The 17,055-nt window shown below is 36.8% G+C and overlaps 3 protein-coding genes across 3 annotated transcripts in view; 2 read left to right on the top strand and 1 right to left on the bottom strand.

Annotated features, from left to right (window-relative positions):
- Positions 1–4,832, top strand: part of prr15lb (proline rich 15 like b) — a 7,588-nt gene extending 2,756 nt beyond the window's left edge. Inside the window, exon 2 of the mRNA XM_007572405.2 lies at positions 3,774–4,832. Within this exon, the coding sequence (XP_007572467.1) occupies positions 3,801–4,130 (330 nt within the window). The 5' untranslated portion in view covers positions 3,774–3,800 and the 3' untranslated portion in view covers positions 4,131–4,832. The remainder of the gene's footprint in view (positions 1–3,773) is intronic.
- A 1,944-nt stretch (positions 4,833–6,776) lies between these two features.
- Positions 6,777–12,096, bottom strand: pnpo (pyridoxamine 5'-phosphate oxidase). The gene is made up of 7 exons (XM_007572393.2): positions 11,881–12,096; positions 10,185–10,309; positions 9,997–10,096; positions 9,387–9,440; positions 9,166–9,294; positions 9,012–9,082; positions 6,777–8,227 (listed from the first exon to the last, which is right to left on the bottom strand). Exons 1-7 carry the CDS (start codon positions 12,067–12,069, stop codon positions 8,065–8,067), a joined length of 831 nt encoding a protein of 276 aa, XP_007572455.1. The 5' UTR covers positions 12,070–12,096; the 3' UTR covers positions 6,777–8,064.
- Positions 12,097–12,980: 884 nt separating this feature from the next.
- mrpl10 (mitochondrial ribosomal protein L10) lies at positions 12,981–15,830 on the top strand. Its single transcript, XM_007572380.2, has 5 exons — positions 12,981–13,078; positions 13,287–13,456; positions 13,928–14,092; positions 14,427–14,571; positions 15,331–15,830. Exons 1-5 carry the CDS (start codon positions 13,018–13,020, stop codon positions 15,567–15,569), a joined length of 780 nt encoding a protein of 259 aa, XP_007572442.1. The 5' UTR covers positions 12,981–13,017; the 3' UTR covers positions 15,570–15,830.
- Positions 15,831–17,055: the final 1,225 nt, after the last annotated feature.

The following is a 17,055-nucleotide window of genomic DNA, read 5'->3' as shown; positions in this document are numbered from 1 at the left end:
ATATATAGAACGCATGTGAAAAAAAAAGTCGACACACCAAGTGCGTTCTCAAGAAATTAATGAATAAATGAATAAGTTGCTGTTATCTGTTAGTCTGTCTGTAAAAGTGTAGAAAAGCCTTTTCCACAGGGCTAAAGCTTCATTAAAGTGATATATATATATGTACATCAACAACTTCAAACCAAAAGTTTGAAGTCGTTGAAGTTGCTAAATATAATTATTCACTAAAATTTTAAATATGCCCAAGATATTCCTCGGTTTGAACTCTTCCAACTTTGATGATTTCTATTTTTCATATAAAAACTGCTGAACTGTTTTTTTTATGTAAAAATGGAAGTAAATAATAATCTATCACTGTCTGAACGTGACTCGGTTTCTTAAAACTTTTCACCTTTAAACAAACTCCAATCATTGAATTTAAAAATGCAACTCGTGCCTTTGTGAGTTATGAGGGAAATATGACAGGCACAAAAACGTGAAGCATGGATCACTTCTTTTTTATTATTATTACTTTTTTAACCTTTTTTTGATGCTTTGCAGCAAAGCTTTAGTAAACTCCTTTGTTATTCACACACCTCCAGATTTAATGCAAATGAAGCAATGCTCAGCCATTCTTACTTCTTCACAGAGTCAGACAAGCTCTGCAAAAACATACGGTTCTTTTGATGTAATAGGCAACCTGACATACTGTTCAGTACTCTTGATGCATCCTATAAACCTACCTAAAAATCAATAAGGAAATTAATACATAAGGTTGATTAAAACAACTATTCAAGAAAACCTTCAAGACAGGAGTTTGTGAAAAGAAAACAGCAACCAAACAGTGCGAGGCTTTATATAGGCAGGGCCATTTCAAAACAGTGCTCCATAAACCAGTTTATGATCCATCCGCTCAGATTACCCAGTTAATGATTGTTTTTGTTGAACAGTTATTTATTTTAGCTGTCTGGTTACCAGGCAATGGTGGATTGTGGAGGTTATTGTTTCCTGTGTATCTACAGTGCGGTGGGCGAGTGTTTGTCCCCCTCCAAGATATCTTCTATTTTTCACATCATCAAACAAAACTCATACAGAACAAAGATAATGTGAGCAAATACAAAAAGCAATTTTCAAAAGAAAATTTAATCTATTTAGGGGGGGAAAAAGACCCAAGTGAACTCCAATCGTGATCAGTGTGGAGGAATTCTGACTCACCCTTGCCTTAAATAAACTACATTGAAGAGTTTTAAGCATGAATGGTGTGTTTAAGGTCAGGTCTCTCCGTTTCAGTTGGATTTAAGTCCAGACTTTGACTAGACCACTGAAAAAAAACAGGCTTTACTTTTTATAGACTTGCTGGTGTGCTTCAGGTCATTGTCTAAATGTATAACCCAAATGCACTTGATTTTAGTGTCACAATCTCGTGACTGGAGTAGAATCAACACATTATGTGATCCTGAAGCAGCAAAGCAGTCCCTGACCATCACACTGCCACCATCATGTTTGACAGTGTAACATTCACTTTTACAGAAATTCTTATTTTTACAAGGGATTTCCTAATTTTTACCCAGGCTTTTAACTTATTCTGGAATCATGTTGGATTGAAGAACAAAGTGAGATTTGCACTACTTTACAAGTTGTTTTGGGGACTTTTGTCTCCTCCTGGATGAGTTGTTGATGCCCTCTTGAAGTAATTTTGTGGAAAACATCTTTCACTTTAGTTTAATGAAGCCTTAGCCCTGTGGAAAAGGCTTTTCTACACTTTTACAGACTAACAGATAACAGTAACTTATTCATTTATTTAAAAAAGATCTTTTCCTTAATTTCTTGAGAACGCACTTGGTGTGCCTACTTTTTTTTTCCACATGCGTTTTTCATGCCAGATGAGTGATTTCTTAGTTCCACACGTCTAAGAGCAATCAGAACTGGGTATGGTCAGAGAAAATTATTTAAACGTAAAAAAAAAAAAAAAGTGGTTTATTGCTGTTAAGCCACGATTTAACAATGGATTAGTTTTTAATGCAAGACCAGGTTGGTTTGAATTTTGCTCCTTGAAAAATGAAATAATCATTTGAAGCTTGTTTATTTTGGATTTATACTCCTGCTATCTTTGTTATTAGAGTGTGTTTTATAGCCTGAGCCATTCAAGTGTGACGGAAAAGCAAAAACAGAGTAAATTCATATGAAGATAAATCACAGAACCATACATGTATACCGACAAGACACTTAATTCAGACAATTGTGATGTTACAACAGTAGCAGCACGTCCTTACATAAGTTCCTGCTCTGCAAGTCAAAGACTGGCAGCTTGTTTCTTGATCAGTGAGAAGCATTTTCGTATCAGATCACACGGGAGTAACAGAGGATCCTGTTCGGATAATCATTAATTTATCAGCTGAGGCCAAGGTGTCCGGTATCGCCGCGACTCCAACCAAAGAGATGAGCAGCAGGTGAAAGAGGGCAATAATAGCTATGGTCAGCTTTCTAAGAAAGGGCCTGTTGAGCAGAACGCTGTGTACACAATGGGAGCACATTGTTATTTGTACTTTTGAACTGATCGACATGGAAAACAATTAAACACAGAGCTGCAACAGAAGTGGTGTTTAAAGTCTTTTTAAACCATTTTCTAGCTATTCTTCAATGTATTAAGCAATTCAGCGTAAAATAGTCAAACTCTTCTGGCTCCACTTTTATTAGAAGCCGATAGTTCAGAAAGTGGAGGCCAGAGTTTCAATGATGTAGATACTTTTTGTTTGTATTGTCCTTATTATTGGTCTATTGCTTGTACACACACATTTAAGCAAAAATGACAAACATGACCAACCAGCAAATCTTTTTTTTTTTACTTGAATGCTACATTATCTGGCAACCTAATAGAGGAAAAAAAGGAAAAAAAAAAAAATAGAGCTAGCTCAGCTACACTTTTTCTATTTACTCATGATAACATTAGCACAACAGCAGCAAGCTGCTACAATTTGTTGCATTTTAAATGATCCGAGTCAAACATTTTGGGATTACGATTATTTTTAAAGTACCAGAGGAGAAAAGAACAAAAAACAGTTTACCACTCGTTTTTCTTGTTTACACACAAGTTAGTGTTAATGATACACCACGATTTGCTGCTGTGCATAGTTAGGAAAGTACTGGTTTGCCACTGACATGCAGCATTAATGGAAAATTTACAGAAAACAAAAAGAAGAAAAAAAAAATAAAACAATTAAAAGCATCTCATCTTCCTTTTTTTTATTTTTACATATGTTAACACCAACAATAGGAAGCTGGGAAATTAACAGTATGAAACTGTCATGTGGTATTGATTCAGAAGGGATTGTTAGTGATCTGTTTTATTATTTTTATCTGATGAAAAATGTTTCACCTCAACAATAAAATGTGCAAGACCAGCTAGTGTATACTTCGAAAGTGCCAGTGGCATGTTTGGTGTAGCTGGCAGTTAAATCCACTAATGTACGGATTGAACTGCCACTTCTTTATCTGCAGGTGCTTTAGACATTTTGCACATAGCAGTTTGTGTTTACTGTATTGTTCCAAAAATGGCTGATAAACTAGAATCTGTTCACTCATTCTGGCCGTAAAAAGTTTCAATATCTTCAACTTTGAATACTTCTGTGATTACAAATGATGTTAACTCAATTTCCAGAAAGAAACATGAAGTCAAATGTCTAGTGGTATAATTCTCTTTCATTATCTTTTGTCTGTCACAACAGCGTTAAAGAAAGAAGCAGCTTTAACTGAACGCTGACGGCCGTCTTAACGGTGTGTCGTGCTTCTTGCAGGGCCATCCCTCCAGACTCCGTGGTGCTATGGCTGACTCAAGCTGGTGGAAGCTGACCTTCTCACGCAAGAAGAAATCTGAACCTAAGGTTTTGTATGAAATCCCAGCAGAGCACGGATGCAACAATGAGAACAAAGACCAAGCAGGCATCTCTTCAGACAATATGGACAGCCAGTTCAACGCGAGGCTGGAGAAGATTGTGGATAAATCTGCCACCAAAGGCCGTCACGTCAAAGTGTCCCACTCCGGTCGCTTCAAAGAAAAGAAGAAAGTCCGATCCACGCTGGCAGAAAACCCTAGTCTGTTCGCAGAGCACAACCTCAGTAGTGAAAATCATAAAAACAAGGCGGACAAATAGCAAACTGCATCTACATGATCATAAAGGTGTCATAAATCACTCAGACAAAGGGCTACTGCCACACCGTACCGCATCCAAGTGGCAACAGTAACTAAAACAAACAGGCGGTATCTTGAAATCGACGTTAATTTATTCACAAACTGAATCATGGACCGGTTCTGGAAACATTTCTCTCATTATTGTAAATGTTGAATTCTAAAAACAAATGTCCAAATGTTCTTAAGCATTTTTTTTTTATGTTTGCACTGGTGTGTTTTTTTAAAGTAAGAGCTGAAATGAAGTAGCTTAAGCTTAATCTCCTTCGTCTTGTGTAACAATGATGTATTTTAATGATTTAAAAAGGACCTTTTATCAAAAGATACAGTCCATTTGCTTGAATTTAATGAAAAAACATGCAAAACTTGATTAAAATACGGAATGTCAGAAAAATGATTAAATGTTCACAGTAGCCCCAGAAGGTATTTACCTGGTATTAACTATTGTTTTCTAGGTAAATATCTAAAATAAGTAATAAAAACTCTGAGAAAATGATTTATCAACTTGTGAAGGGCTTTTTATCCATTTTTACTGTGCTGGAAAAATAATTGTTTAGAATGTTTTTTATTAATCAAATGCAAGTTTATAAATTTTGTAAATGACTGTTGTAAAGATTTTTGGGGGTAACATTAAATTATAACTTAAAATAAATTGTTTCAACATTTTTTTTAATCAAATTTTATTTCACATACACTGACAAAGCACTAGAAAAAGTTATTTGCATTGGTATTTATTGGTAATAGAAAACAACAGCCACATTTTCTTATAAGGGACAAGCTGAATAATTAAACAAGTTGTATAATTTATAATACTGTTTCAGAGAAAATGACACTAAAATGTTTTTTTCCTTATTTTTCTGAATCAGAAAATTGAAGAGATTATTAGACAGATGTGCACTAAACCTCCATTTTGTGCCTTTGACCTGAGAAGAGTTCCACATACACCATGAATGCTTTTCATAGCACAGCCAGGTGCTACGAGAAGTTAGAAAAGTAAATGGTTTTAAAAATGCAACGAGTCCTATTTTAAAAATGTATTTGATTTTTACTAAAAAAGAAGGTAGACAAATACAAAGCAGCTGAATTTAAGTCTCTGCTTGTCATTTGTGTTGACAGTGTGAATGATGCAGAAAGATACCAGCTGCATCAAATGGACCATTTTTAAGTAGAGACTATTATTACTACTCATTTAGTATTGCTTTCTTTATCAGAGGAGGATAGAAATTAAAATATTACAGCTGGAACCAAAAGTGCTCCTGTTTAAGTGACAGCATGAGGTAAAATGAAAAATTAACTCAAGATTGATTGGAAATGTTTTTATGCTTTTAAATGTTTAAATGTTTTTATGCTTTTAAGTTTCTCAGAGGACATTAGATGATCTGTGGCAGAATGAGAATTTGGTTAGGGATCAAAAGACAGTGAGGTCTTATTCTAGTGAATTGTTATAGATAGGACAATGTCATTATGTGTCAACTGGGCTTTCAGTGGTTGAGTAAAATCTAGACTTCAGACTCATTGTCTTGATTATTTCTCTGTTGGTAAATTATAGAAAATAATCCACTGATTGTAGGCAGACTCCAGTTTAACGTGTGCCAAATAAGACACAGATTAAACTTCGTGGCTCAATGCTGACCACCACAATTTTCCTGTTTAAGTGCTAGCTAGATCTGGCAAACTACCACAGCTACATACTAATGAAACTTCAAAACATATTGCAATATAAAACAACAGTTGTGATTGTTTGTTCCTCTTAATTGATTTATTTTCCCCAACCACAGTGGGACAATAAATAGAATAGAGCTAATCTAAAAAATAATCTCCATTTGTTTTGTTTGCACACTTGCTACCATTAGTCAAGTAGCACAGCAACCTACTGCAGGAAGTTAAAAAAGTAATAGTTTAAAACCTTTTCAGTCTCTACATAATCCACTTTCAAAATATACAAATTGACATTAGCAAGTTTTCATTGCTAGCAACAGAAACTTACAAAATAAGAGCTTTAAGATCCAACGGTTAACTGGCTCAGAGTGTTGATTTAATCGATGAAATTAATACCACCGTAAGAAACTTTTTCAGGCGCAGTTTTACAAATCAACAAACATGTGAAAAGCTAAAGAAACATACCAGCTACCAGCTTTCTGGTAGAGATACTTTTTGCTGAAATAATTTCATTATGTCAATGTTTATTAAAGTAAAACAATTTCATTGTGTCCTTCCTATGCAAAAGGTGCCTTTCTGGATGCAAGATCATTAATATACTCAGGAGGAAACACTCTGATGGCTGCTGCTGTTAGCAAGCTGATCTTGGTGAGATCTCTGTGTCATGTTATAAAGCAGCTTGCTGTTTCCCCCTCAGCAGTTGCTGGTAGGTTTCGTTGACCTGGCCATGGTAAGCAGACACTAGTAACTCACACTCAGCTCTTGACTGCTGCTCTCCATTTAATAATGCAGCTCTGCTAAAGCATCTTCATGAACTAAATGTGGATCTAAATGGACATTTGAGCATTTTGTGCTCTTATCTTTTCTCAGATGTATGGGTATTGTTTTTTTTCTTCCTTTAATAATGACTCTACTGCCACCTGCTGGTCGAACACACTCAGGCTTTTGTTCAAAATTAAACTTTTATTACAGTTTCAGATTTAACAATGAATGGCTTTCAAGTAGTACAAGACACACAATAACGTAATAGCTGAGACAATAGCTGACAGCATTGGCACTTTTAATCTCAACATTAAAAGGCAAATATAATCTGCAACAATTACTTTATCCCTCACTTTAATAGACCGAATGTGAACGCTGTTTTATTTTAAAGACAGGTCACATTTTTTTAGTCATGTCTGTTTGTAGGCTTTTTAACGGCATTATTACATGTTTGATCATGTATCTAAAAAAACAACATGATTATGGATCTGGAAAACCGTTGCAAACTCCCATTTTAGAAATTATCTTTTCAAGAAAACATAAAACTGAAATCAGAAATCTACTTCAAACAGTTTTCTCTCCGTCACTACAAAATATTATTCTAGACAGAAATCATGACATTAGCTACAGAACCTGGAAAAAGTATTCACACCACTTCAACTTCTTCATATTTTGTCACATTATATCCACAAACTTCACTGTATTTTATTTGGGATTTAATGGGATGGACAACACACAACCTACCCAAGTAATTGTGAAATGGGACGTAAAACATCCTTTTTATATATGTATATATATTATTTTTCAAATTGAAGTCTAAAAAGATGGCATGCATTTGTATTTACTCCCTCCGCCCTAAATAAAACATCCAGAGCAAAATTTATCTCATCTCGCACAGCTGTTTGGGTCAGAGAAACATGAAGATGATCTGCTCCAATAAGGCCAAAATTAAACCATCTCTGAAAAAAATGATGGTTGCTATGGTTATCTTCAACCGGGACCGAAAAGATACGCACAAAACATTTCTAAAATCTTTACCTGTAAACATTTACCTCACGATATGCACTTCGTTGGGTTTCCCTATCGCATAAAAGCCTAAATAATTCCACCAAACGTTTAACAGGAGACAATGTTGAAGACAGGAGGGGTGTGAATACTTTAGCAAAAGCCCGAAAGCTGAATTTGAACTCGAAAGACAACTGTGCTCTTTTTAAGAAGTGAAGACACTGAAGTTTGAGGAAGCAACCAGCTGCGACTCATTTGTGCCTGAGGAGGCAAACTTTCCTCGTTTCTTTTTAAAGCCAAAAGAAAACATGAGGTTTCGCGTTGCAGGTTCAGATGGTTCGAGTCAAAGAGTCTTACGGGCACGGTCGACACAGATTTAACAAACATCAAATGGTTTCCCACCAGTACCCTCAGACGTTGGCTACTTTTTAAGTTCATGGTGTTCTGGACGGAGCGTCTGTGGAGGCGGGCTCTTACGGAGAGAGTCGCTGGTACACCCAGCCTCCCTCGGCTTCGTGCTGGAACTCCCCCCGTTTCTCTCCGTCCTTCACCTTGGTGAAAACGATGCGGTCGTGGAGTCTGTTGGTCTGACCCTGCCAGAACTCAATCGCGTGAGGCTTGACCATGTAGCCGCCCCTGAAAGATCACAGGGCGCAGTTGGAGTGTGATGGGGAAACACCGCAAAGATCATGCTGATACGCTTCTTGCGGGCGGTTCAAACGGGGACTTTTGCAAAGTTACTTTTTATGAATAGCACCTTGCAAACAGATTTGCGCCCTTTGAAGTTTTTCCACATTTTGCCACATTACAACCACAGACGTCAGTATCTTTTTGATAGACCTACACAAAACAGCACATAGTGCTGAAATGGAAGGAAGATAATATTTTGTAGAACCACTTTTATCAGTTTTTATTGTGCTAATTGAAACATAGCATAATTTCATTTTAGTTTTTTGTATAATGAGAATAAGGAATCTGATGAAGCTTTCCTTCCACGCAGTCGAAAGCGTCTTAGTTGATAGTCTTCCAAGTTACCTTTTCATTTAATCCGGATAACATGTTCCTTATTTAGGTTTATTGAATGGAACTGGTGGAATAAAAACGAAAATGAAGTTTTTTTTTTCCTTGTAAATAAATAACCAGTAAAGCTTTTTATGGCCTGACTTGCCAATGTGCATTTCCTTTCTACAAAAGTCTATAAACACGTTAAGGAGAGTAAGTATGCTGCAGGTTGTACCAAAGTACATGCTGTTGGTTAATTCTAACTTTTCAGTTTTCAACCTGTTTTCAACAGTTGCTCAAAAGGACATTTTTGAGCAACACTGATTAGTCCACTGATTAATTGGTGCATTTAGATAATTCACTTTGTTAATTATTTTCATTATTTGGAAATAGTCATTAAAAAAAAAAATATTCTCACCAGTAGTCTGGCATTGGCACATCTGTGTCCTTGTACTTCTCCTCCAGTTCAGCATTTTTCTGCCTCAAATACTGAAAAAATACTCAAGATCAGCCTACAAATGTTTTACATACATGCATGAGCTAAAACACAGAGCGGCTCTCTCATCGCTCACGTCTCTGTTAGGGACCGGTGTACTCTGTCGGCTCACGACGGCCCCGATCTGACTGCCCTTCGGCCGTGAGTGGAAATAATCACAGGAGTTCTGGTAGGGGATCCTCTCCACTGAGCCCTCAATACGAATCTTTGAATTAAAATGACAATAAACTGACCATCAGTGGCTGGGAAAACTGGGAAGCAGAATATGTGAGAGAGTTATTTTAGAGTGCCTCTTACCTGCCTGTGAAGTGGTTCCCAGTAAAAAACCAGGCATGCGTATGGATTGCTCTCCTGCCAACGAAAAGTCAGTCGGAACCAGAAAATATGCATCTTAAATCAACATTAAATGAAGTGAAATAAAAAACCCTATGAAAAAATAATTATTAGTTCAAATTACCTAATTTATTTGAATGTTATACTAAAGTCTACAAAAAAAAATCACTTAAGAAATTCAAATCACTGAATAGATTAATTTGAAATGCAAATTTCTAATTCATCTATTTCTACCATTTCTACTGTGAAAAGAAAGTTCAATAATGTTCAAAGTGCAGTTATAACATTATTATTAAACTGTGCAGCATTTAAAACATTATGCTGCATTCATGATGCAAGAAAAGATGTTTTTTCTGAAAGTTTTGTCTTCATATGACAGACTGAATTATGTGAAAAACCAAATTTATAATGGGCCAAATCAAAACCGAAAAAAGCATGCTAACATTAGATTAGCACGTTAGCAAACTGCTCAGCAAGAAAACATCATGAGTTTACAGAAGAGAAAATAATTTTGGGGCGAGTTGAGTTTTATTCAATTTTTGGCTTTATAAGGATTAACAACACAGCTGCATACCAACTCGTTGCCCTTTCTGCTCTCGTAGTTTGTGAAGAAGCGGAAACCTTCGTGGCTGTAACCTTTCAGGAGGACCATACGCGCAGATGGACGTCCATCCCTGGTCACACAGAGGCGATGAGACACAATTACAGAAGGTATTAGTCTTTAAAGTTTTAAAGTCGCTGGGAGACGGTAGGGTTGCCTACTTGGAGGCTGTGGCGATGCACATAGCATTGGGCTCTCCAACTTCAGGGCACTTTGTTGCTTCATCAAACCAGTTTCCAAACTGCTTGATGGGATCCAAAGATCCAAGTTGACTCTCCTCAAAGCACTGCATAAAAAATAACTCATTTAGGCAGCTCAAAACCTCCCTCCAAAAAACAAACAAACAAGGAAGCACATTTTAGAAAATGTCACACACAGAGAGAAATCGGGTCATGAAGAATTTCTAGTTTGATCAGGCCTGACTTGTGATCAGACAAGTGAGAAATTCAAAAATCCAATTCTTTTCGCAGCCAGCGAAGGAACCATATGTAAGCTCTAGGTTATGCAGACAACAGACTGTGTTGTGGACCTTGTTACTGAGTGAAGCTGGCTCAAGCTCAGCCATTAGTAGTACCAGAGGCCTTCAGAGTTGAAGTCAGAAAAAGTACAAAGGTAGTCATTTGGCAATATAAGATATTAAAGACAGTTAAAATTTTGAACTATATTGCCATTATTTTTTTGAATATTTGTAAACCTCGATTCAAAGGAAGCCCCTCTTTCACAAAAACAGTGTAAAGTGGAAGCAATTTTAGAAAGAAAACAGATATGTTCTTATTACAGATGGACCAATCAGTATATAGTGTCTGATTACCTTCCTGTCATGAGTGGTATGACTATTTATATCAATGGTTTTCAATCCTGGTCCCCAGATCACATTGTCCTGCATGTTTTAGGTGTTTTTGAGCTTCCACACGCCTTATCTAGATAAATGGGTGTGCTTCTGCAGCACTTATTTTGATGAGGCAACGGACTCATTCGATTCTGATGTGCTGGAGCAGAGAAAAATTTAAAACATGAAGGTCACTAGGTCCTGAGGACTGAAAACCACTGATTTATATTACGCTCCAATGTGCTTTACAGACACTGGTCTCTTACTGTTAAAGCAAAGGCCAAATTATTTTAGAGCCGAAGGTCTAAGATGTCTTTTGCAATGTTGACAGTCCCTGAATGTAAGAGAATGTGGACCTAAATGGTAAGATCTCCAAAACACTCTCAAATCCAGCAAATCTGTGAAAGACAGGTTTAACAGTAATAAAGAAAAAAAAAAAACACATCAATTTTGTTGCGCAGCATTTTGACTTCCTGTTATCCGTTTAAGTCTTGCTCTCCTGAAAGACTTAAAAAAACAAAAGACACCTGAAAAAACACTAGTGATGGATGATATGTAGGTACTTAAACACCACTGGTTCCACTGGTAGGAACATGTCAAGTTAGATGAATGTGGAACAATGTTATGTATGCTTTGCAAGAATCTTTCATTTGTTCACAGTTGAACCAACCTTATGTGTGCAGGATCAACATTTGTTTTAACAATATGTGCATCATGCAAATCAAATGAGTCATTTTCACTGTTTAGAGTCGACCAAAAGAGTCACTGCTCTTATGGCTGACCCATTTGGGATCTGCTTTTTCATTAAACAGTAGATGGCACTGGGCATAGGTCAAAGTCTAAAGCATCGAGGGAGCTTTACGAATTGAGACATACAATCCTTGCAGGTGTACTTGTTTCCAGTTTTCTCACTACAAATTTAGCACGATGCAAAGTAGTTGCTTTGTGACCTTGCACCTCCAGACTGTGACTTCTGCCTTGATTTGCTCAACACAATACATAATGTTTCTGCTTAGAATGCTGCTCACCTCTTCATCCCCTCTATATTTCTTCCTCATATTGCTCAGATCCATGGTGTTGCCGTCACTTGTCGTTTTACTGCAAAAATTTAGTGCAAAAGCGCCCCGCGCCCCAACAGACAGGCTAGTACGAGAAGGGTAATTTCTACCAAACGGGCTAAAATGTCTCAATAAACTCACACTGAGTATGCGCCTCATGCTTGTCAAAACTACTCTGACGTAACCTTTACGTAAGGGATTATGCAAACGTGCAGTTTTTCTGCACATCATTTTACATTATTTTTTGTAAAATAATGTGGATATATATATAAAAAAATGTCTTCAGTCCTAATTTAGGTAGGACATAAATAAAATGTGGTTTAAATGCATAAAGTAAACCGAAGGAAAAAAAAACACGTCAATACGTTGTGAGGCGTTCAAATGACATGGGTTTTCTTGTTTGCCATGGCCTGTTCTGTATTTGGCAAAATATATATATATTTTTTACTGTATTGACATGAATACATCTACTGACACAAAAGAAACGTAGAATAATTGAGATATAGAAATGGGGGTTGATTAATGGTTTGAAAAGAAAAAATAGAATTAAAAGGATAAATTGCTCACCTTTTTCAAAGAAGGTGAGCAAAGTGATCTTTTTCAGGAAGGACGGGAAACACATTTTGCCTACTTTAGTCTAAAACCTTTACTCTTTTCTAACACAACTCTGCAACTCATTCATTAAAGTAATGCTAAAAAGTCACTGTATGCCTTTTTGTTTGAAAAAAAAATTATTCACTTTTCATTTTAATACTCGAAACACTTAAGAAAATAAATTATTAAATTATTTTAATTTTTTATTAAACACTTTTGCAAGCTAATATTTATAAACATCAAAAGAATGTAAATAGAATTCGCTTATGAAAAGCTGCCAGTTTCAGAAGAAATTCTGCAAAATTTCTTCTGAATTTCTTTTTATGTTTTTATTCGAAATATAAAAATTATGTTTCGAATTTAGTTTGGGTCATTATTAGTCACAATTATAAATGTTTATGGTCCGTGTTGAGATTTAACTAGTTCTAGCTCGAGTCAGAGCTATAATAGTGAAGATTTTATTTTTACTGACGTGTAATTGAACGCAACAGTTCTTCCTCTGTCGCATTCTAAATGACGTATTTCCTGTTAAAGATGTCGGCGACCTTGTGTTTGAAGTTACAACGAAACCAGGGTAAAAACACCTTAAATTGCTTTTAAAAAAAACAGACTTAACCCATTAAGTGTTAGAAATGTATTTTTACTGCGAATCTAAGTGTCTGTTGTTATTAGTGTCTGCCACCTTTTAGTTAAACGGTGGCAGATTTGCAGCGTGGCTAGCCGATGCTAACTTTGCATCTCCGGTGTTGTGGCAGTCTTCTAACCAGCTCCGTGGCTTTCAGGGTGGCTGCCTCTGATTCAGAGCGTCCGGCACGGGTCCAAGGCTGTGACCCGTCACAAAAAACCCCTTCATTTTCTCAAACAGAAGCTCATTGCTGTCACACGGTACATTCCCCCAGCTAGGACCATTCCCCCGGGGGTTTATACGTCCGAAAAAAAGCACGTCCAGGAGGTGAGACCCCGACGGCAGCTGCAGCTGAATTGATGCAACAACGACACTTGGTTTTAATGAAATTGGAGAAGTTTATTTCTAAACTGTCATTAGGCATGTTGGAGAATATTCTTTATAACAGTATGCCAATCTACTTTAAGACCTGGATGGAATAATTTTTTCTGTTCACTGAATTTCTATCTAGAATTACCTGCGACATTAAAGAGGATGTTGTTTGTACATGTGGTACTATGCTACAGTTTATATTAGACACATTTAATATGTGTCTAATATAAAGATGAGGGAGTTTTAGCTTTGCAGACTTTCAGTAGATAATACTGCAGATTTTCTGTATTTCAGCAAAAGTAAAGGATAGTTGTCTAATTCTTGTCTCTGACCGACTGATGGGTAAAATCTCTGAATTTATTCCTTTTTTACGACCCAAACTTTTGCAGTTTCCTCTGCTAAATTTCTTATCTTTGTTTCCTGCAGGATAATGAGTTTATTTTACTCCTGAAGAAGAAGTTGGAGGAAGTGTTTGAGGAGTGCAAAATGATCGGTGTGGTCCAGACAAACCCCTGCGGAGTTGATGACATGCTGATGCTCAGACACAGACTTGGCAAACACGACATCAAAATTAAGTTTTTCCCCAACCAGGTAACTAGGATTCCTCTTAGTCACCGTGACTGGTACGTCATAGATTCGCTTTGATACTGTGTATTGATTAAAACAGCGTTAAGGAGTTTAACATCTCGCTGTGATGTTTAAAGTGGATAGTTTTAGCAGTTTTGATACTGACTGTATCAAAGAACTTGCAGCACACTTTTGCACTTTTGTACAGACGTTTGGAGAAAAATGAAGCAAAAGTAGCATTCATACCACAGAAAGAAAACTGTAAATATGTTTCTTTCAGGAAAATGTGATTCACATTTACCAGTCTGAATGTTTTGACTTTTTTCAGCTTTTCTGTTTTTGTTTTTTTTTCCCCCAGGTAATGCTGTCGTTCCTGAGTAACTCAGTTTATAGCAACATGGCTCCTCTGTTCATCGGCCCCACCGTTCTCTTCGTGAGCAAAGAGCCGAAGGTGAAAGAGATGTTGTCTGCTCTCAGGGTCAGCCCACAGATGACACTCTTAGGTATGTTTTTTTTATAAGTGCTTCCAGAGAACTGCTTTGCTGTATGTTGCGATGGACATCCACGATAGGATATATCCTGACAAGAAAGTAGAAGTAGGAGAAATGGCCACTTCCAAAAAGGGCTTTCTGTCTTTTGAAATTGTATTATCTTCAAAAATGTTTAGTTTGTATGGGGACAACAATTGAAATTACATATTTACATTAAATGTTATTAAAATACACATTTAGACCAGTCACCAAAACGGTTTCTGTTTGCTGAATGCCAGAATGAGAATAAAAAAATGTTTTTATTTTCTGCAAAGTCAAGTGTTTCATTCATCAAGATTAATATGCCTTCAAGTAAATTGAGAGGTCTTCACTGATACTCCAAAATAAACATAAAAGGAGATGATGCTATCTGCAAAATAGATGGCATTGTTATGAGAAGATTTTTTTTTTCGTGTGGAAATATTAACACATCACAAAGCTTCTACTAGGAATTAAAGCTTGGATTTGAAATTGATGTTCTAAATGAGAAATAACTTCTGATTATTTCACAGCATTTAAGCTTTGAAACACAATTATCATCAATCTGAAATAAGAGGAAGTTAGTAAATTTCATAGACTTTTTTTTTGTGAATCAAGTCCCTCACTGTAGGTCTTAGAGGAGCGTTAACTACAAACGACGGCATTTTTGTCGAATTCCTGAATTTTGTTGCAGACCAACTTCAGCACCACGGCCTCCCTTCTAAACCACATCATCTTCTCATCTCTCCGCAGGCGCCTGCATAGACAACACACTGCTGAGTGCACAGGGCGTGGTCAGATACTCCAAACTGCCATCGCTGACCGTCGTCCAGGGCGAGCTGGTCAGCGGGCTGACTATGCTGACGTCCCGCACAGCCTTCATGCTGCAGCACCACCCGGCTCATCTCTCCGCCCTGCTGCAGCAGTACATCAAACAGCAGAGCCCGGATGGCGGCGCCGAGGCAACGCCTAAAGGGGAGGAAGCCTCATAGATCTTCACAGAAACACCACTGGACTTTTGCCTTGCAGATTTACTTCTAGTTAGAATGAGGAGGAACTGAAACGGCAGCTGTTTGGTGCCGGACTTCGGGGTAGCAGTGCTGTTGGGAGTCGAGTCGCGGCTGCGTGAATGGCTTCAGCCTCACGGTGGAATTTTCGAAAGACAGTGCTTCAAAAATGTAAATTTAGCTCTTAATGTTAGGTTGTTTGTATGTAAATAAAAGGGATATGCTCAAAATCAAAATTCGTTTAAATTTAGCTTTGCAATGTTATTTATGTGCCATATTCCTAATCCCAAAAGGTGTGAATTAGCAGGATTGTTTTTAAATGTTATTTCATAACATTCATTACAGATGCTTTCCACCAGATGGAGATTTAATGTAAAACATTAAAACAATCTGCTTCCACCAAAATAAACACTGACTTTAATCTGGGTCAGTTTAATTATCAGGATCTGGTCTTAGAGTAATTATTAAGTAACACCCAATGGTTAAAAAAAATGGTAACACTTTATTTGACGGGGTCTGCATAAGACTGACATGACACTGTCATAAACATGGCATAACACCTGTTATGAAGCTGGGGGAGTTTTCATGAATGTTTACGACTGTTGTCGTGAAGTGTCATTCATTAAATGATGACACTTTTAATGCAAAGGTGACAATTTTAATGGACTTTTCATGCAAGTTTTAATGCAACTTTACATGAAAAGTGCCATTTTTTACCAAATAATGCAAAGTTGACACTTTTAATGCAAATTTTAATGCAAGTTTGCATTAAAAGTGTCATTATTTACCAAATGACACTTCATGACAACAGTTACAGACATTCATGAAAACTCTTTCATCATCATGACAGATGTTATTCATGTTTATGACAGTGTCATGTCAGTCTTATGCACACCCCGCCAAATAAAGTGTTACCAAAAAAATAGACAGTATTTTTATGAACTGAAGTAAAATAATCATGACTTCTTTGTGTGTGTGGAGGCTCTTGAAGCTCTTAATCCAGCTTTAGTCCAGTCCTTGTGAATCTCCCCTGACTCTTGAATAGCCTTTGGGTTGCACAGTTCTCTCAAGGCTGTGGTTTCCTTGTTACATATTTTTTCTGCAACTTTTTTCCCCATACATGACTTTCCATTATTATTTTTGAACTCTATGAACGTCTTTAGCTACCACTTTTTTATTTTATTTTATTTTGTCTCACCCTCTATGTGTCTTCTGGACAATTGTCAAGTCAGCAGACATCATTCTGATTGTGTAGGTCAAATCAGGATCGTTACATAAGTTTAGTATATTAAAAATACTTTATTTTATGGTCTTAGGAAATCTGAAATTTGGGTCATTTGCTGTGAGGCACAATCACATTTAACATAAATAAATGTAAGAGATGCACCAAAAATGAAGAACTGAGTGTATATAGGAAATCGCTCTGCTTTGGCATTTTTAACGCGTAATTGCGCGTTAAAAATGACCGATA

The sequence above is a fragment of the Poecilia formosa genome, unplaced genomic scaffold (assembly GCF_000485575.1).
Source record: "Poecilia formosa unplaced genomic scaffold, Poecilia_formosa-5.1.2 Scaffold7, whole genome shotgun sequence".
NCBI lineage: Eukaryota > Metazoa > Chordata > Actinopteri > Cyprinodontiformes > Poeciliidae > Poecilia > Poecilia formosa.
The sequence above is the reverse complement of the archived record's forward strand: the minus strand, read 5'-3'. Positions and strand labels throughout refer to the sequence as shown.

What these genes read in the sequence shown, in the direction of transcription:
- pnpo (XM_007572393.2), bottom strand. Translation starts at nt 12,069, where the DNA reads ATGAGGCGCATACTCAGTGTGAGTTTATTGAGACATTTTAGCCCGTTT. An exon ending in AATATAGAGGGGATGAAGAG is followed by an intron (nt 10,310 to 11,880) that starts GTGAGCAGCATT and finishes TTTTTTATGCAG; the next exon opens with TGCTTTGAGGAGAGTCAACT. An exon ending in GCAGAAAGGGCAACGAGTTG is followed by an intron (nt 9,441 to 9,996) that starts GTATGCAGCTGT and finishes TTTCGTTGGCAG; the next exon opens with GAGAGCAATCCATACGCATG.
- mrpl10 (XM_007572380.2), top strand. Translation starts at nt 13,018, where the DNA reads ATGACGTATTTCCTGTTAAAGATGTCGGCGACCTTGTGTTTGAAGTTA. An exon ending in TTAAGTTTTTCCCCAACCAG is followed by an intron (nt 14,093 to 14,426) that starts GTAACTAGGATT and finishes TTTTTCCCCCAG; the next exon opens with GTAATGCTGTCGTTCCTGAG. An exon ending in CCCACAGATGACACTCTTAG is followed by an intron (nt 14,572 to 15,330) that starts GTATGTTTTTTT and finishes ATCTCTCCGCAG; the next exon opens with GCGCCTGCATAGACAACACA.